At 28.9% G+C, this 21813-nt stretch overlaps 1 protein-coding gene across 2 annotated transcripts in view; it reads right to left on the bottom strand.

Moving 5' to 3' along the window:
• Nucleotides 1-1400: 1400 nt before the first annotated feature.
• The window catches only part of LOC111639165 (attractin-like protein 1), an 83270-nt gene continuing 62857 nt past the window's right edge, over nucleotides 1401-21813 (bottom strand). For both annotated transcript variants that reach the window (XM_023384965.1, XM_023384966.1), the window contains 5 exons: nucleotides 17637-17801; nucleotides 17359-17563; nucleotides 9909-9987; nucleotides 9687-9803; nucleotides 1401-2369 (listed from right to left, as the gene is read on the bottom strand). In XM_023384965.1, coding sequence (XP_023240733.1) covers nucleotides 2130-2369; nucleotides 9687-9803; nucleotides 9909-9987; nucleotides 17359-17563; nucleotides 17637-17801 — 806 coding nt within the window. In that variant the 3' untranslated portion in view covers nucleotides 1401-2129. The remainder of the gene's footprint in view (nucleotides 2370-9686; nucleotides 9804-9908; nucleotides 9988-17358; nucleotides 17564-17636; nucleotides 17802-21813) is intronic.

The raw sequence follows: 21813 nt of genomic DNA, 5'->3' as shown, positions 1-21813 counted from the left end.
GATTAAATGAAGAAAATTGGTTAAAGAACTTATAATTATTAAATTTTAATTAATATGATATGTTTTTTAGTGGAAAACAAATGATATAATTATACTAAACTATGCTTTATCAGAGTAAAGTTATAAATATTTGAAGTACAAGCACTTTTGAACCTTTCTGGCTCCCCTTTGGAGACTTAATATTTTTTTTTTTTTTTGCAGCTTATTAAATTTCATTCTTCTAGAAAATAATCCAAATGTGTTAAATATTTAAAACTTAAATTGTTTGCATTTTAGAATTGTGAAAATTTGTTAAATATTAACATTTTTAATTTATTTAGAAGGTTACCATTTATTATTCTTCATTTAAAACCACTAAACATGAGCCAGAATGACTTGCTTCAATTTTAAACATAAAAAAATTTGTTCTAATGAAGCATGGTTTTTGTATAATTTGAATTGATGTTTTTGAAGTTTCTAAAAATTAAGTTAATTTCAATATTACACAATCAATTTAAAATGAAACGTATAAAAATATATTTCAAAAAACATATTTTCAGGTAATAATAATAGGAAAATATTACAAATTTATTAAATTTTTACTTTGAATAATTGTTTTTTTAACACTTCACAATCAATTTTTCTCATGTTTCATGTTTAAATTCATCTACAAAAGTCTTCTTTCAAGTCGTATTAGTTTTCAAATGTTAATTTTTTTAAGTATTAAAAATTAAGACAATTTATACTCTATTTTTGATATATAAAGTATTATTTTATGAAAATTTATATATATATATATAAATTAATAATTTGTTCATACTCAACAGATTTGTATCATTTAAATATGGAATGTGTATGTATATCTATCTAGATTTTATAATTTTGTTTACTGAAATATCAGCAATTTCATTTAATTTGAAAACGAAAACTACAAATCTATGAACATACAGTACACATGTACAGGTATACCTCGCCTTACGTCGGTAATTGGTTCCAGGAGAACGACGTAAGTCGAATTTACTTGTCTCCGAATCTACTTGTCACTAGGCTAAACCGTAAATTACCATTCCCGGTTCTGTATTTTATCTATTAATGCATTTTTAATAATATATGGCTAATAAAAATCTATTTTAAGCTTACAAACAAATAAATTTCAGTTTTTTAATATAGTACAGAAAAAAAGTAATCTAAATTCACGAATGCATGTACAGTACTGTAAATACAGTACATACTTGTATATATTTTAATGTGATTTTATGTGCTTTAAACGTTTTTCTAGTGATATTATGACTTCAATATTTGTGGCGGACAGACGTAAAGTCGAGTAAAATGACTTAAACTTGATTTTTAATTTTCCATATACTTTTTTGACAAACGACGTATAATCGGAAACGACGTAACTCGAAACGACGTAAGTCGAGGTATGCCTGTATTGTATATATGTGGAGCATTCAAAAAGTTCCCAGAAAGTGATTATTATTCATAAACAGAATGCTATATTTATAATTAACTGATGTTTCTAATTTATGAATAAAAAGAATAATAAGCCCCATCAGTCTTCTTTTCATTCCAAAATTTAAATAATAAAGACTTTAAAAGTGTTCACTAGCGGTTGTTACATCAAGTGAAAGTTTTGTAGTGCAGTGACTAGAATCAAAGAGCACTAATTTCTACATGAAGGGCTTAGAAGAGTAGTGACACCATATGGGAAAATATTTAACTCAAATGGAATGTACACTGAAAAATAAAACATTAAATTCAATTTGCTATCTTTCTATTTACATTTTCTGGAAAATTTTTGAACATCCCTCATATTTTATTAACCATTAATTATTTATAAAAATTAAACTAGACAATGAAAATTCTATGATAAAATGTGAGATTCTGTGTGTATGTATGTGTGTGGAAATTATATCCTGTAAATTAAAAATTGAAACATTTACATCTAAAAAGAACTTGGGATCACTGATTCATTCTTTAACATTATAAAATTAATGACGAAAGGCAGAATACTTGCAGCATACAAAACTCAATTATTAACACAAGAAAGATGAGATGACGATGGTAAAATGATGGTGATGGTGATGACTGATGACGATGATAATGATCCACCGTTGGATGATGACGTCGATGAATGAGGTTATCTTTCTTTATATACAAGTACTGGAATTTGAATTTGATTTCCAGTTATCAAGTTTACCACTCTCTTTGATTGCATCAGTACTAGTCTTACACAGAGTTCCCAATGACACTAAAGCACTTGCTATGGCCAAACCTGATTGACCATCAGGAGTATAGTCTTCATTGCCAAGAGGCATTCTCACTATAAGTGACAGCACAGCTGCCTTGCCACCTGAGCATGGTTCAAGAGCTATTGGTGTAGGATGGTTCTAAAAAGAAATAATAATGATAATTAAATATATTTTGATAAAATACAATCCATATACTTTGTAAACAAAGTAATTTTACTTTTGTAAACTAAACTAAAGTAAATTAAAATTCACTTTCTCAATTCTCAAAATCCATTTTTTCCTGCTTAACTGCAGACATTCAGAATACTTTCCCTAATTTCCAAATAATTTCAAGCATTTTGATTTATTGTTGTGGATAAAAATAACAGAAGAAGCTTTATAAAACTCAAATCCCAAGCTTGTAAAATTATAAAAAAGACTGTTGCAAAAATATTTTGAAGTTTTCTGCACATTCATTTCCAACCATTGGAACACAATCGACATTAGTGGAGTTGATATTTAGAGTCTTTTCCACTTATAAATATGCAAATTATTTATAAGTTTATAATTTGCATATTTGTAAGCAGAGAACCCATAAAGAAAGATTAACTTTACTAATGTTGATTGTGCTCCAACAGTTGGAAAGGAACATGTAAAAGACTTTAAATGTAGTCTTTTTTGTAATTTTCCAAGAATTTCCATCCTGGATTTTATAATTCCTATTTTTACAAACTGAAATCAGTAGTTTGAAAGCAACTGCTGTACTAAACACATATCACATACTCAGGAAATTCTTAAAAAGATAAATACACAAACAGCACATAAACAAAACAATTGTTTTCTGTAGACTAGTGAGACTTTGCCTTTAGTCATGCATTGCACTAGACACTGGTATATATACTATGTAGAATACATTCCAACACCACCACATAATATAATAATAATAATAATAATAATACAGTAGAGCATCAATTATCCGACTCAATTGGGGACTGGGGTTGGTCGGATAACTGAAAAAACGGATAACTGAAAAGTATGAAAAAATACATTATTAGTATAGTATATTATTATATCTCATGTAATTAGTATATTAGTATATCGCTATTAACCTACTTNATTATCCGACTCAATTGGGGACTGGGGTTGGTCGGATAACTGAAAAAACGGATAACTGAAAAGTATGAAAAAATACATTATTAGTATAGTATATTATTATATCTCATGTAATTAGTATATTAGTATATCGCTATTAAGCTACTTCGCGGTGAATTTTCATCAATGTTAAGCCTAACAAATTTTTTTTAAAATAATAATCGTTGCTATTGTGTCGTTAAAAATTATTTTTAAATTATTTTATGGCTTACAAAACCAACCAACCACTCATAATTAGAAACTTAAGCCTCGTTTAAATACTGGCATCCCTTTTGTGGTCGAGCCAGTGTTGCCAGCTATAACACCAAAAATTTTACAAAAATAATATTAAAGTGGCCAAGACATAGCCAAATATTATAGCGTTGCATCACCAGCGGACATTTGAATTTGCCGACTAGAATGCAGTTGGTTAACCAATGTGACGGTTGATTGGGGTCGAATAATCGATGCTCTATTGTAAATACAAACAACAAAAAATTAAGATGCAATAAATGTGTTAATAATTTAAATGTTAAAATAGCAATTAGGAAAAGAATATACATCAAACCAAAAATTATATAAAGCTTGACTATTTCCAAGCTTAGAAGATGGTTGTGTGATTTTACAGATCATCCAGATTCCTTGTTATAAGGAGCATCAAACATGCAAAAATTTAATTTTATTAAATCTCTACTCTTCACTTGATAGTGCTTCATTTAATTTTTAAATTTCTAAAGTTCTTTCCTGTAATTTCTATCCATGATGATGGGCTACATCCTTGAAATGTATATATAGTCAGATTTTTTAAACTGACTATATATACATTTCATATACATTTCTTAAATTTAGAATAATTTAACTCCATCCTAAAGTGCCAACACCTAAATGACAATAACCAGGTGAAATGAAAAATTATAGAAAAATTAAAGAAGGATATATTTAGCCTGGTCTTTTAGTTATATTTTCATTTAAAAAATTAATTTCTAAATAAACTGTAAAAAGTTATAAATTTTAGAACATTTTATTCTAATGTTTACATCTCATTTATTATGAATTACAGATTTTATTCTTTTTGGCATACTATCAATAAGTGATTGACATTGTTCAAGACTAATTTCAGACCAAACTTTTTAAGTTTTTCTTTTAAATCTTGTTTATTGGTTGGGTTAGATTCTTGCATTATTTTTTTACAAATAGACTAAATACAGTAGAACCTCGATTATCCGAACTAATTGGGGATGAAAGTAGTCCGGATAAGGAAAAATCCGGATAATCGAAACAAATACTTTAATTTGTCTTTTAATGATAATACAACATGTTTTCTTTTCGATGACATATCAGTAATATTAAAAATAAATACTGTATTTAAATTGTGATCAAATTTTCAAGATACAAATGTTTTATTGAATTTGGACTACTACTGACCAGCGCTAAGACTACCTATTGTTTAAAAGGCCCTCTGGCAGCTCAAGAAGACGGATTTTATAAAATAAAAAGCAGTTGAAACTGCATTTTCATGAATAAAAATTTTACAAACTATTTATTGTTTTATGACGAGTAAAATTTTTTCGTCGCGTTCTTGGCTTTTAAGTAATGGATAAACCTTCGAGGCGCGAGGCCCTTCGGACCGCGAGGCATAGGTGGTGGCCCACGTTGCCCATGCCTTACGCCGCCCTTGGTTATAGAAATGATGTAATTTGAGTATAAATTATTTATAAATACATATGTCAAGTTATATTTTTATTATGACGCAAAATATATTTAAGAGTTTACGACCACTGTGCCAGGTGAGATGTTGTTGAAACAAAAAATGTTATGCATTCCATCACATACATAAATGGTGTCGTAATTCGCCAAGTGCAAATCAGCAAATTCGTAAAATTTTTGTTTATTTTGAACAATCCGGATAATCGAAAATCTGGATAATAGAGGTCCGGATAATTGAGGTTATACTGTATTTTTAATTGGGGACAAATCTGGCGAGTGTCCAGGCCAATCCAAAAGCTTTAGCTTTTAGATGTACCATTCTTTGACTTTTTTCTTTCAACATGATGACATTTAGTTCCATTTTGTTGAAAGATTATATCATCTTGAAAATGATCTTCAATCGTTGTAATGAGGAAATATTCTAAAATATTACAATACACATCACCATTTACTGTCTCACTAAGAAAACACAATTTTTCAAGTCCATTATAGTCAAATGAACTCCACACCATAACTATAATGGAAAATTTAATGATATAAACAATCTGGATTGTTGGTTTCACATTTCAAGCACCAAACTTTTCCTCCAATATTCAAATCAACACAAAATATACTTTCATCACAAAAAATGATTTTTTGCAATTATTCAGGTGTAAAACTCATATTTTTTGGCCCAGGTTAACTGTTTTTTCTTTTGTCACATGAATTTTTTTCTTTTTTTTTTGTTTGGTTCTTTATAACTCATCTCCTTCAAATAATTGTAAATAATTGTTTTTGAAACTGGTTTTTCAATCACAGATTTCTTGTAACACCTTTGCAAGCTCACGTGTATATTTTCTTTTATAACTTTTTCTAAGTGATAATGTTTGTTGTTTTTGAAGTAATTTTGAATAACCTGTGCCTTATTTAGCATTAAACTTTCAGATTCATTAAATTTTTGAATTATTTTTTGCACTGTAGATTGTAAACAATTCACTTTTCTTGCTTTTTCTTTTACTTAATATTTTCTTTATGTAAAGCAATAATTTTGATTCTTTGATCCAGGCTTAATTGTGGTTTCTTCCCCATGGTGTTGTGACAATTTCTGAATTGCAATTCATACAATACTATATGCAAATTATATTTGGACAATATTTATTAATTTATTCATATTATTCTAAACTTTTTGAATGTGAATTCAAATATCCTAAATTTTATGATTATTATTCACTTAAGTAATAAATTATGATTTTTTAACACTTTATTCAGAAATTAATTTTTTAAAATGAAAATAGAAAATATAGCTAAAAGACCAGGCTAAATATATCCTTCTTTAATTTTTCCATAATTTCTTATTTCACCTAGTTATTATCATTCAAGGGTTGGAACTTTGTAATGGAGTTAAATTACTCAAAAAACTTTTTGAACTGACTATATATATGGATTTCCTGCATGGCTGATGATTACATAGGTAGTTAGGATACCATAAAAATGCAATACCTCATGATCACTAGCAATATATTATTATGTAAGGAGCTGCCATAGTAAACGTGGCAGCTCCTTAATAATGTTGTTATGGCTTGAGCTGCTTGCATATTGATATGCAAGCAGGCTTAAACCATACGAAAACTAGTGATATTGTACATATGAGAGTACTCAATAAAACAGCAGCGGAACAAGAACAAGTATTAAATTTTATTTTTCTTTACCTCTTGGCTGTTCCTATAACCTAGTATTTGAGTCTGATGTGGCTATTTTTCTGTTTTGTCTAGTGGTCATTTGCTTGTGGCATTCTTTTTACCTTCCCAGATGTTGTATACGAGTATAATAGATGGAAAGTATAGCAATCAGTCAAAAAATGACATTCAAAGGTTTTTACATTTTTGGACTCGGGTCTTGAAACATCAAGAAATGCAAAAAAATTCAAGAGTTTTTCTGTATATGTAGATGTTAGTGTATGTATGTTTGTGAATCACAATTTCGTTCACCCATTTCAAAGCTTAATAACTCCTGTGCTTTTGTTGAGAATTTCTGAAGTTTTGCAGGGATATTTATATATTAAGGGCATTAATTTTGTGGTGACACCTTTGGTCATAAATCCAAAAGTCACCACCAGGAGGAACTCCAAGAACTTAACAGACTTGGTAACCTGACTCAAAAACCTCACTTCTGGTTTAAACCTTGTTATGTATAAACATGTGTTGATTCTGTGTTCAACTGGTACTATCACATTGTAGCTCATGTAACCTAAGAAATTAAAACATTAAATTATTAAATCTTCTTCTGTAGCCTGGTATTGTGTCTTACGATGAAGCATCACCTCCTTAGCAAGGAACTTGGTAATTACTTACAAGCTAGTGCTACAGATGCTATTAAATTTTGGTGAGGAAAGGTCAAGGATGAAAAATACAGGGGGATCATATATCATATCTTAAGTGAGGTCAGACTAAATGAGGATTTTACTTGTTATTATTCTAATGTTTACATCTCATTTATTATGAATTACAGATTTTATTCTTTTTGGCATACTATCAATAAGTGATTGACATTGTTCAAGACTAATTTCAGACCAAACTTTTTAAGTTTTTCTTTTAAATCTTGTTTATTGGTTGGGTTAGATTCTTGCATTATTTTTTTACAAATAGACTAAATACAGTAGAACCTCGATTATCCGAACTAATTGGGGATGAAAGTAGTCCGGATAAGGAAAAATCCGGATAATCGAAACAAATACTTTAATTTGTCTTTTAATGATAATACAACATGTTTTCTTTTCGATGACATATCGGTAATATTAAAAATAAANAAGTTTAAACTTTAAACATATAAAACAAATAAAAATTTAATATTCAAACTGTAAAACCCTTAAATTGTAATGCAAAAACATGAGAATTTCACCATTTTCAGGTATCTTAAGTGAGGTCAGACTAAATGAGAATTTTACTCGTTATTAGCATTTACAATTTTTTATAAAACCCATCTTTACTCTGAAAGTTAAGCTTTCTGCCGTTTATTATAATATAAAATTATAAAAGTTTTTGAATAAAATATCATAACAGATGACGCCACACACAATTTTATTTATTGTAATAAATAATATAAAAGTTATTTTTTTGAATAAAATATCATAACAGATGGTGCCAACACAATTTTAAGTTCTTTTGCCAGAAAAGTTACACAACTTGTTGTTGAATCTTTTACACTGTATTTGTTTGTAACCTTAAATAAATAATAAATTTGTTTGTAAACCCAAGTGGAGTGGAAGTGGATGCCAGCAGAGAGTGAGAGGTGGAAAAACACACCTGTGCCATTCCATGTAGTGACACCTGATATACAGGATGGGTAAAAAGTACCTAATCATTGAGAAATGCTATAATTTATATATTTTGAATACAAAGATAAAAATTATTTGACATGTACCTTATTAAGTGAAAATAAGGATGCATACCTTAAAATTCAATGTAGGCACTGACACCGTCTTCCTCAAATGATTGGGGATCATGATATGAATGGACAGCCATTTCTCTGTGCAACCACAACCAAACTGTGGTCATTAGTTTCAAATGACAATTCTTGATTGTTTCTGGACAGATTGTGACATGATGTAAGCCACCATCTCTAGAAACAGCAACCACTGATTTCCATACCTCATAGTGTACAGCAGTCTGCACTCACTCCTGAATAGAAAAGTGGTCGGCCATCTTTTTTGCCACTATACATGCAACCTCTCTCTATCACTGCCCATACCACCAATACAGGAATAATAAAATTCCACTGATTAATATACATGAATGCACAAATTTTATTATGATTTTATTATTATTACAAAAATTATAGCAATTTCTCAATACAGTCGATCCCCCTATAGCACTGTTGATTTTTCCGTTTTATATGAATTCTATGTTGTACAAGTCACTTAGATTTTATAAATACGTGAGCTGTTCACAGCCCGGAACATGTATTTGTAAAATCTAAGTGACTCGTACAACATGGAATTCATATAAAACTGAAAAATCAACAGTGTTATAGGGGGGGTCGACTGTACCTAGTTACTTTCTACCCATCCTGCTGACGTGTATATTTTTATTTATATAAAAAGCATGCAATGCCATAATGTTGTAAATGCCATTTTTCTCTAAATACATTTTATTGAAGAAATAAATTCTAAACACAATGCATTCTGCTGCAAAAAAATATTGTGGTGATACTGGTGCTGTAAGTGGTTGTATTTTTAAGTTGAATTTATGTAAATGCAAACCATAAGGTTTTAAGCACCGAAGTACAAGTCCTGTGACTTTGGCACTTAAAATGCTCCAGCTTATGTTTACATCATTTTGTTATTCCAGAGAATTTGTAACAGTGAGATTTTTATCATTTTCCTTCAAGACTTGAAGGAATTCATTCATTAGAAAAAGTGTTTTTTATCTCTCCTGAAAAGTTTATTTTTTGGCATTTACAACATTATGGCATTGCATGCATCATATATTAAATTTAAAGTTTTTCTAATAAACAGTTAATTACTACAGGAGCAATATATTACAGGAATTTTAAACAGGATACAATTAACAAAAAATAGTGACAGAAATTCCTTTCTCTCTCTCCTAACAGTATTTTCTAAATAATTAAAATTTGTAAACAAGAAAAATTAATAATACTTACTTTCTTTCTCCCGTCTAGTACATTATTATCAGATGCAAACTGAGCACGCTTTTCTATCTCCAAAGCTACACCTGCAAAAGGACGACTGGCCATTTGTTCCATTTCCACAAATAGCCGCTGACAATAATGATTATTATTAAACAATTGCAGAATTATTAATTAAAAAAATAAATACAAAATAAATTATTAAATATTATTTCAATTAAACAAATTTTCAATTACCTGTCTTCTTCTATAAAGATCATATTTTTGTTTAATTTTCCAAAAAACTGCAGCAATAATTAGGAGAGATAAGAAGCAACTAGACAAGAAGAATAATTTTAAGATATTTTTTAAAATTTTAAAATTATAAATATATAATATTTATTTAATAACTAAGTACANACACAGAGACAATACCTAAGTACAGTGATACCTCATACTTCAAACAACTCTAACTTTGAATGTTCTAGACTTCAAACACTAAATTTCAGAGAAATTTAATCTCGAGTTTGAACAATGCTTCTAAGTTCAAACTGCACATGCAAAAAATGCACTCACTGCATAAACACTATCTGTTGTGCACCCAAATGATCTCTTGCTCTCACTGTAAAAGCATCTATTGCATTACCTTTTACAAGGTAATGCAATAGATGCTTTCACAGTACTTTTTTTTTTCTTCATTTTTGATGTGTTTGATTATATATATATAACCCCTATCTAACTATGACATGCAAGAAGTGTGTGGAAGCAATGAAGCCTAGGAAGGTTGTAATATTGACAATTGAGGTGGTAAAAAAGAAACTTATCGTGAAGCATGAAAGCAATATGTATATGGTGGATCTAGTGACCATGTTTAAAATGTCAAAGTCAATGGTATTTAATAAGGATGCACCAATTAATCAGTAAATAATTGGTAATCAGCTGTATTGGCCACTTTGCTGATTAATCGGTTTTGATAAGCGGCCAATTTTGCATTTTGGTATTTTCGTTAGAATGTTACATATAATGCTAGTAATAAAAAATAATACATTTTTGTTATATATTTATTATTTATTACATGACAAACTGAATATTAAAAAAATTTTACAATTCAAATTATTCCTTTTATCGATACATATTATAAGGTATAATATAACCTATTCAAAACTATCTCTTTTATTTAAAGTTTAAACTTTAAACATATAAAACAAATAAAAATTTAATATTCAAACTGTAAAACCCTTAAATTGTAATGCAAAAACATGAGAATTTCACCATTTTCAAGGCCTAACCTATTTCTTGCCGGCTCATCAATGTTACCTCCAGTGCTGAAAATTCTTTCACTTTCAATGGAAGATGCTGGGGCACTTAAATATTTCAAAGCTATTTTGCTCAAATTAGGAAAAAGTTCTTTTGAACTACTCCACCACAAAAATAGGTCACGATGTCTTTGTTTATGGGGTAAATGTAAATATGTTTCTAATTCTTGATCGAAATGTTTATTTGTTTCTTTCGTTTTTTTCTTTCTTTTTAAAAACATGATATTCTTCATTCTTTTGTTTGCCAGAAGCTAATTCATCAAATATATCAGAAAAACTTAGAGATTCATCTCCATCTTGATCATCTCCAGAAGTAGAAGCTTCAAAATTTAATTCTTATTGAGATTTTGAATCAACATCATCTAAGCTATCAACTGCCCATATTTTTATTACCTCTACCATATCCTCTTTTTGAAATTTCATTTTGAATCTTAGATCTAACATGACAAGCATAAAGACTTGTTTTCTATATATGCTAAAAATCTTTTTTTTATTAGATTTTCTAGTTCTTTTATTGTGGTATTAATGTCACTAAAGGAACTACTGTTCTTTGCTTTTGATACGAATAATTTCAGAGTCTATTGTGGGAATTATTAAAGATGAGGTGATTTCTCATTTGCTGGCTTCCACAGTAATTTCTTTGAATGGTTTTAAAAGTAGAACAATTTTTTCAACAAGAGACCACTGATATGGGCTCAACATAGAAATTTTATTATCTATAGTATATATGACAAGGACTTTTTGGAGTTCCAACATGTAGTAAGTAGGGGAGACTATCCACATTTTGGATAAGATAATTGAATCCTTTTTCTTTTATAGAATTATCGCAGAGAAATTTGCATGTATTGTAAGGATGATCAGCTATTGGATGCTTTTCACGTGATTGCTAAATGTTCTAAGTTAGAGAAAATTCGGGAAAGTGTGTTTGGAACTTCTATTATTTCGTTGGAGAATTTTTTGGAACTTATTACTAATATAANTTTCACTGTTACTGGTGTTAAACAGGGCTGTGTTTTAAGTCCTGTTTTGTTTAGTGTATATTTAAATGATTTAATTGAACAAATAACTAATTCTGACTATGAAGGTATCGAGGTGAATGGCATTAACATTAAAATATTGGCCTATGCAGATGATATAGTTTTAATTGCCGACTCAGTTAGAGGCTTACAAGGATTTATTAATATTTTGGACAAATATTTACTAGAAAATAATATGAGCTGAAATATTATAAAATCTAAAGTTGTTGTTTTCCGTAATGGTGGTAAACTTGCTAAATTGGATAAATGGTGGTTTAGGAATGATGTAATACAGGTATAATATCCCAATATCCCAATCCCAATATAAATATCTGGGTGTTGTATTCAGATTTAATGGTAAATTTAAATATCATATTCAGACTGTTAAAAAGAATGCCTTTGTTAAAACTGATAGAGTTATTCAAATGTGTAGATCGGCGAAATTGCGAAATTTGAAAGATTGTCTAAGGATTTTCAATTCAATTGTTAAATCATCTATGTTGTATGCATCTGAGGTTTGGGGATATCAATATGACAAATTGGATCCGGTTCTGGTTAATTTTATAAAAAAGTTATTTGGTTTGTCTCGTTGCACCCCAAATTATTTGATTTTTATGGAATGTTAGTTATTACCTCTGTCTTTTACATTATTGAATAAATGTTTGAACTGGACTTTTAGGACTATTGCATTGGATGAAAAACGATGGAGCAGAGTTTGTTTGTGTTATGTGCTTAATAAGAGGGACTTTCTGTGGTCTAAAAGTCTAAGGGAAATTTGTGTTAATAATGGTATTAATTTTGATGAATTATTGAATAAGCATGATAGTTGTTCTATTTTGAAATTAAATTATTTTGATAATTTTATTATGGATTTGAATCAACGAGTTAATGCAAGCTCTTATAATGATTGGTACAAGCACTTAAATAAATCTTTTTTTGACTGTTCGCTTTATAATAATAATTTTTCTTTTAATATTGGTGCCACAGTAATGCAAATCAGATGTAATTCCCTTAATTTTTTACAGAATTATCGCAGAGAAATTTGCATGTATTGTAAGGATGATCAGCTATTGGATGCTTTTCACGTGATTGCTAAATGTTCTAAGTTAGAGAAAATTCGGGAAAGTGTGTTTGGAACTTCTATTATTTCGTTGGAGAATTTTTTGGAACTTATTACTAATATAAGTAATTTCGATTTAATTAATTTTGTTCAAAAGATTAAATTATTTTTTAGGTAATCTTTGTTGATTTTTTATTTTGTTTTAGTGATCCCTTGTACGGAGTGACGTACATCGTTGTTTATTTTGCATATCGGAGTATTTGTTTTGCCGAAAGGTGGCATTTGTTTTTTCTTTAAAAGTGTGCTTGTGGCTAAGAAGTGTTGGGAGACTATCCACATTTTGGATAAGATAATTGAATCCTTTTTCTTTTATATGTTTATATTTGGATATTTGGCTTTCAGATATTCATTTTTGATGTTTATAATAATACTTGTATAAATTTTGTTTTGATTTATGTATATGCTAATTTTCTCTGTAATAATGGATGGATGATAATATTTTTTTGTATAATGTACTGGTACATATAACGAATTATTGTATACCCCGCATCATGGGCTTTGCCTAGTATGTCTAAATAAATAAATAAATAAATAAACATGTAGTAAGTAGAGTTCCAACATGTAGTAAGTAGAATTCCAGCAAGTAGGAACATCTAGAATTAATTTGTATTTCTGCAAACCAAACTTGTCTTGCAAATTTTCCAATTTGCTTACAGCTATAGCAGAATGGTTAAAATGTGTGACAATATTTCTATTAACTGTGATTATAGTTTTCACATCTTGTTGAGAAAATATGCATTTGTTTAGTGTCTACAGTGTATATATAAAGCATGATAATGCTTCTAACTTGCAATTCCTAATTCCAGCTACCATATTTGCTGCAGAATCTCTCAGTACTAAGAATATCTTATCACTTGTCAACTTATATTGTTCAAGAACAATTTTTATCTGTTCACTGATTCGTGTAGCTGTGGGAACCTTCAAAAGGAAAAAAACAGCTCTTTCCTGCTGAAAATCATCCTTCAACCAGTGGGCTGTTACACTTAAAAAAAGAAGAATTGTTTGTAGTTGCTGTCCAAATATCAGCAGTTAGAAATATATATCGTTTCTGTTAAACACCGAAACACTTCAGCTTTTTAAACAATGTCGAAGTTTCCACACATCAACAATTAAGTGTTGAGATTTATTTTATAAACTTTCCCAAACAAAGGAAGAGATTGTTGATTTTACGAGGATATTTGATTCTCTTGTTTACCAAACCCGAGGGAGACGGAAATACCAGGCGGAGAAAAACGGGTTTTTTTCACGTTATAATTAACTCCAGGATCTCATACTATTAATGCAATAAATTATTAACACTAATTGGCCAATTAGTCAGTATTGGTCGATAATGCGTGGATGATTAATTGGTAATCGGCCATTTTGCTTATTGGTGCATCCTTAGTATTCAACATTCTTAAGAACAAGGAAACAATAAAAGCAGCAAATGTGAGTAAAGGAGATGTAGCATGTTTGTTGAGGAAATGAAAAAACTCCTAGTGTGGATAAATGAAAAGCAATTGACAGGTGATATCATCTCTGAGAGAATTATTTATGAGAGAGCCAAGCAGCTGCGTAGTGACCTTAAGGAATGGCATCATCACTCCTCACTAAAATACAGAAAATTCAATTTTCATTCTATTATCCAATATTTATATATTTTATTTATAGTTTTCATGTTTTAATTTATCATTTAGCATTTAATTGTTTTTTTTTACCTTAAATTATGTNCACTAAAATACAGAAAATTCAATTTTCATTCTATTATCCAATATTTATATATTTTATTTATAGTTTTCATGTTTTAATTTATCATTTAGCATTTAATTGTTTTTTTTTACCTTAAATTATGTATTTTCTAGCAAAGTTTATTAAACTAGTTAATGTTTAGAATCTGGAAACAAATTAATTCACTTTCTATTATTTCTAATCAGGAAAATTGTTTTGACTTCAACCAATTTAGAGTTCAAATGGCCTCCTGAAATAAATTATATTTGAAGTATGAGGTACCACTGCATTTATATCTAGTCTAAATGTATAAATTAATAAATAATCTGATTTTGCTAATGCAATGCAACAATGTGTGGTTTATAAACTAATTCAAAAAATTATAATTAATTTGTTTTTAACTTCTGCATTTGTAGAACTATTTTGCATTAAAAAACATTTTCTAAACTTATTTTTATCAAAAATTTTATGTACCGTACCTACATATATACATTTCTGAATAAACAATCTATTCTGATGAATAATCATTGTTTGAATTTATCCCTATAACATGTTTAATGATGTTCTCTTTTTTCTTTTGTCCATGATCATTATTATATACAGTGAATGGCAGAAGTCAGGAAGCTTCTAGTTTATATTTTATGATGAATTAGCAATGTCAAGTAAAAATGCTTTCTTGAACTTTGCAATTTTTCAATCATCCAGCTGTCAGCCTCTTATTCCTCAAGAGTCAAAAACTTTTTACCAAAACAAGAAAAAAAAAATCTTCTGTTGGAAGAAAAATTCCATCTTAATATACAAATTTTGTGCTCAGAGGAATTGCTCAGATTTCCGTTTGTACAGTTGAATTATTGGTTCTAGCATATAAAGTGATACAGAAATAATGTGTTGGATTTTGATAACAATTCAGTCACAATGTCAACACACCATATACCCAATAAATATGAAGAAATATATGATTGAGAAGAGAGTTTTTTTTTTGGTAAATAATTATAACAGGAATAGGAGTTTAAAAGAAATGACTAGAGTCTTTCATCCCCAGTATTCTGCCTCAAGTCTAAGACTTTTACAATAATTTTTTGTAGATTTTTATATTCTAATTGATACCATAATAATAGTAAAAAAAATGAAAGCTTTGTACCAGTCTACAATATAAATGACCATAAATTGAGTTGAATCAGTTTGTAGAATAACTTGTACATCAAACTAAAACTGATTTGGCTCAAACTGTAGCTAATTTTCAGGCAAATTCTGAGAAAATGGTGGTATCTTTTATATATTGTCCATATTTTTTCTTCTTCACTACCATAAATGTTTTGTGGAATTTAAATCTATGCTTTTTTAAAACTATTTTTGCCCTGTGGGCACTAAGAGGGTTTCTTTTAGAAAGCCCATTATGGGTGCAGCCAGGCCCACAATGGGAAAACCAGGTGGTGAGGGACAAGGCCCAACATATCCAGATGGACCTCCAATTGAAAAATTCCTGGGGCTTTTTCAACCTGTCTGGATTTGATCCCAGGTTCCCAAAGAAGCAGGCTCCATCCAACTGCTCTGCCATCTGGCCATCAAAAATCTATGCTTTGGGATACTCACTCCAATACATTGATACATTAACTTGATTGTTTGATAAATATTCAGCTTTACTTATTAACCAAACACAGTAAAGAAAATCCAACATATCAGATTTTTATATAAATACAAGACCAATTCAACTTCTGTCTCAAATTTCAGTAATGACAATGAAAATGTGTGTTAAGAGTCCAATTTATGTTTTTTTCTCTCAGTACTTCCACTCCACATACTGACACTTCTCCTGTTGTTTTAGCAATGATGATGTGTGTGCAAAACAAAAGTATTTTGACTAGTGTCAGAGCACAGTCCTGAACATAGTGGAGGCAATCATCAGACTTACATAGGAAATTCTGGATCATCTCACATACAGTCTGGATCTGTAATTGTGCATTAATCACTTGTTTGGCACTTTAAATAAAGTCTTGGAAAACAGAAATGTTGGGAGACAAGAGCCACTGCATGAACAACTCTGAAGTCTGAGTTCATCATGTAGTGGCTCTAACACCATCCAAAATACTTTTATTCTGCAAGCAGAGAATTTTTGTCAAAACAATCGGAGAAGTGTCAGTGGTTGGTGAGGGAGTAAACAAAGAAAAAAAACTATAAATTGGAATTATATAACAAACACAGTTCCATCACTATTACTGAAATTCCAGACAGAAAGTGAACTGATTACATACAAGAACCCAATATTTATAGGTTTTGGTAAATTGTAAAACTCATCATCCACATTTCTGAATCTTTAATTATTGTTCATTTGTGTTATCATTCTTCTTCGCTGTTATTTATGTATTACTATTCTGTTTTAGAAAAAATGCAATGTCTATTGTGTTAGTTTAATGTTGAAAGCATTCTATATCATTTAATTAACCAGATTTTATGATTAAAAATTAGTATTACTTCACATCTAATGCATCAGTCTAATTAATTCAAATTAATTGTAAAAAAAATATTGAAATCTAAGCTTATTTAAATACCTTGAAAATGTGATGAAGAATTGCAACAGATCTAATGTTCTATGCTGTGAAAATGATATCTGCAACAGAAATGGTGTACTAAATCCAAATACACGAACATAAAAAGTTGTATTGTCTGTTCCAAATATATAGTCATCATGAGAAAACTGCACTTTAAAATTGTTGCATTTTTCACCTTCACGAAGTAAACGTTCAGTCGTGGAAACTGTAAATATGAATATAAAATTAATTTAGAAAATAGCTTAACATTATTTCTAAACTTTGTTTAATTAACTCACAAGATGAAACTGTTATATTTATAAGAGCACTATCAGAACATTTTATAGTTAACTCAACATCTACATCCGGCTTGACAGGAACATTCATAAAATTAATTTTTGTAAAATGTTTATCTTCATTTTTTGACATATTAAAAGTATACTGGAAATTTGTAGAGAGATTATCTAAAAAGAAAAAAAATTATATTACAAATCTGAGTGACATGTTTCATTGTAATTTATCAAAAGATTTTATTTTATAAGCTATATTTCATGGAAAAAGTTATCAAATTATATAAATTGTATAAGATTGATCTTTAATCATAGCAGAAAAAACATTGATTACATTTACAACTTCAAATTTTCTTCAAAAAAGTCAAATATTTAGAAAGTTGTCGTTTTTGATTTCATGAAGATGTTTGGAAGTTGTTATTCTACTGGATAAAATAAATAATTAATTATTTTAATCAACTAATTTGATATACTGACAATTATAGTACATTCTATATTCAGATTATAAATATTCATATTGCTGAGCTATTATAATTAGAGATTATTAAAGCTGTATTTATTATTGCAAACATTTCAAGACAGAAGAGAGAATTTCAAAGATTGATCCAGTCATTTCTGTAACTGTATGAACAATAAATTCTACTAAACACAGATACCTTAGGAATTAAATTTGTTTTAATACAACTAATTTTGATTTTTACCCAAGTAAATCTGAAATATAAAAAAATTGGATAAAGACTTGCAACCAGTTTTGAGATTCTTGAGGTTTATTTAGACAAAACTAAATTCTGATACTGTTAATGTCTGCAGATCAGTTCAAAAAATTTCATTAAGTTTTCATGAAAAATCCTGTTCAGAAATCTATATCTAAAGTAGTCATAATAACAAACAGTCCACATGATGATAACATTCCTTTTAAAATAGAACTTGTTACTGACATGAAGTTCAACTTTACATCAATACATGTTCAGACTCTATAATAGGATAAAAAGGTATAAAACACTGTTATGCAATAATAGAATCTTTTCAAAAATATTATTTTTTTTAAAAAATCTATGCAGTTTATTGTAACACAGATACTATATTCTTTTTAAGTGTTCTACTTACAAATTACAAAACAATTTATTAAATATATCCAACTGATTCTGTAATATTATTTTGCAGTATTTTATGTCTTGTCTTTTTAGGGTTTTTCAATGTCTTTTTATTTTATACAGATTTTTGTTGATTTGACTTGTGCCTTTACAAGGGGAGAAAAGAAAGACAAAATAATTGGTTCACATAATATATAAATATTGTATACATATATTAATGATTGTAAGGAACCAAGTCTGAGCATGATTTTTAGTTATTTTTATTTTGCTTTTTATTCTATTTTGTTTGGGGCTTATGTTTTGTTAGGACGAAGGTTTCCTCACCATTCACCTTAGAAACTTAAAAATAGAAGAAAGAGAACCAACTCAACAAAAAAAAAAAACATAGTAGAAAAAACTCACACACACTTGCATTCCCGAGCGAAAAATGTAAGTCCGCACCGAGAAAAAAGGGGGTGATATCCCACAAGCACAACTTAGGAACTTGCTAAACCTTAAAGAATAAAACATCATGAAAAATTGTAAAAAAGAATAATGTAAAAGGTTAGTGAGAATTGTCGGGAAATAGGCTGCCAGGCAGAAAGGGAAAGTTTACTGTTAGCGATAAGTATGTAAATGAGGGGAGTGATCTCAATGAGAATTGTGATGTCACCTCATAGTATAAAGAACAAACCTCAAATGATGATGACCGAGGTGAGCTTCTGTTAGCAACAAGCGTGGTGAGCTTCGTAGCAGCAAACGACAAGAGGTGTCCGATAGCGATAAAGTGGTTTCAAGGCGATTTGAAGTTATTAGATTTGTGGATCAAAGATTAGAAAGTCTTGAGAGTTGAGGAAAAAGGTGCTTAGTATATCAAGGTGACGATTAGGACCTTAGTTCGTAAGAATTGTTGTACATAAGTTAAGTCTTTGAATTTTTTGTCGCGTGACCAAAGGGGAATAGATTTAAGTTAGCAAATAGAGTGATTTGAGTTTTTGTCGGGTTGATTCTTATTGATTTTTTCTTTAAATAAATTTGTTGTTGACTGTTACTAAATTTTGTACATAGTTATTACTAGAATTATTATTAAATACTGGATTGTTTTTTGACTAACTTTGTCATTATTTCTTTTGGTGCAAGCTTAAAGTCCAGGCCTGGCACATTAGCGCGAATCCGCATAAAGTACCCATTAGGTAACGGCTATTTCCAGCACAAAGTCATGTTGCTAATCATTGTAAAAGGCATAAAAATAACTTAGTACTTTACATGATTAATAATAATTATTAACATCATATCATAGCAGAGCAAGGACAATACAATTCCTTTTTCCTGTATAAAATACAGAATATCATTTATAAATAAATTAATACTTGGGTTCACCCTGATGTAAACCCTTATTCAATGTCCAAGAATCCATTCTGATAAGATACAATGTAATTAGTGTTAGAAAATAGCTATTTCAGTAGATTAATAAATGAATTGGAGATGACTCTCTTAGCAAGTTTCCACCATAAAATATCTTCATCTACAGAATCAAATGCTTTTTTTCAAAATCAATAAATCCTACATATAACTTATGATATTTTCTTGATAATGTTAACTGCCTAATTCCCTGTAAAGTAAAAAGATTATAGCCAACTCCTCTGTTTTTAAAGAAAATCCCAATTTGGTAAATTCTTCAATCCAGAGATTCAGATGGTTTACCAAAATACAAGAAAAAATGTTTCTAAATACATTAATTAAAGATATTGGTCTATAATTAGTTGACACAGATCTGGTATAACATTTTTAAACACACTTCCTACCAAGAGAAAGGAAATCTGCAGTTTAACTTAAAATCATTAAACAATTTTCAATTTTTATTGGCCTTCTTTAAAAATTTCTGTCTAAAGTTCCAGCCTTATTCATTAGTATACACTAAGAGGTAGACAATAAAGATATACAATATCTTCTCAGTGGATGTATAAAACAATTACAATAAAAACAAAATAATTTTTCTAAAATATATTAAGGTAATAACAAACAAAATTCATATACTCACAATAACAAGAGAAGATGTTTGGAAATTGTTATTCTACTGAATAAAATAAATAATTAATTATTTTAATCAACTAATTTGATGTGCTGACAACTATAGTACATTCTATATTCAGATTATAAATATTCATATTGCTGAGCTATTATAATTAGAGATTATTAAAGCACTATTTATTATTGAAAACATTTCAAGACAGAAGAGAGAATTTCAAAGATTGATCCAGTCATTTCTGTAACTGTATGAACAATAAATTCTACTAAACACAGATACCTTAGGAATTAAATTTGTTTTAATACAACTAATTTTGATTTTTACCCAAGTAAATCTGAAATATAAAAAAATTGGATAAAGATTTGCAACCAGTTTTGAGATTCTTGAGGTTTATTTAGACAAAACTAAATTCTGATACTGTTACTGTCTGCAGATCAGTTCAAAAAACTTCATTAAGTTTTAATGAAAAATCCTGTTGAGAAATCTATATCTGAAGTAGTCATAATAACAAACAGTCCACATGATGATAACATTCCTTTTAAAATAGAACTTGCTACTGACATGAAGTTCAACTTTACATCAATACATGTTCAGACTCTATAATAGGATAAAAAGGTATAAGACACTGTTATGCAAGGATAGAATCTTTTCAAAAAGATCACTTTTTAAAAAATCTATGCAGTTTATTGTAATACAGATACTATATTCTTTCAAGTGTTCTACTTATAAATTACAAAACAATTTATTAAATATATCCAACTGATTCTGTAATATTATTTTGCAGTATTTTATGTCTTGTCTTTTTAGGGTTTTTCAATGTCTTTTTATTTTATACAGATTTTTGTTGATTTGACTTGTGCCTTTACAAGGGGAGAAAAGAAAGACAAAATAATTGGTTCACATAATATATAAATATTGTATACATATATTAATGATTGTAAGGAACCAAGTCTGAGCATGATTTTTAGTTATTTTTATTTTGCTTTTTATTCTATTTTGTTTGGGGCTTATGTTTTGTTAGGACGAAGGTTTCCTCACCATTCACCTTAGAAACTTAAAAATAGAAGAGAAACCAACTCACCGA

Source organism: Centruroides sculpturatus, unplaced genomic scaffold (assembly GCF_000671375.1).
Source record: "Centruroides sculpturatus isolate CEXI.00-Female unplaced genomic scaffold, Cexi_2.0 scaffold1206, whole genome shotgun sequence".
NCBI classification, from domain to species: Eukaryota; Metazoa; Arthropoda; class Arachnida; order Scorpiones; family Buthidae; genus Centruroides; species Centruroides sculpturatus.
The sequence above is the reverse complement of the archived record's forward strand: the minus strand, read 5'-3'. Positions and strand labels throughout refer to the sequence as shown.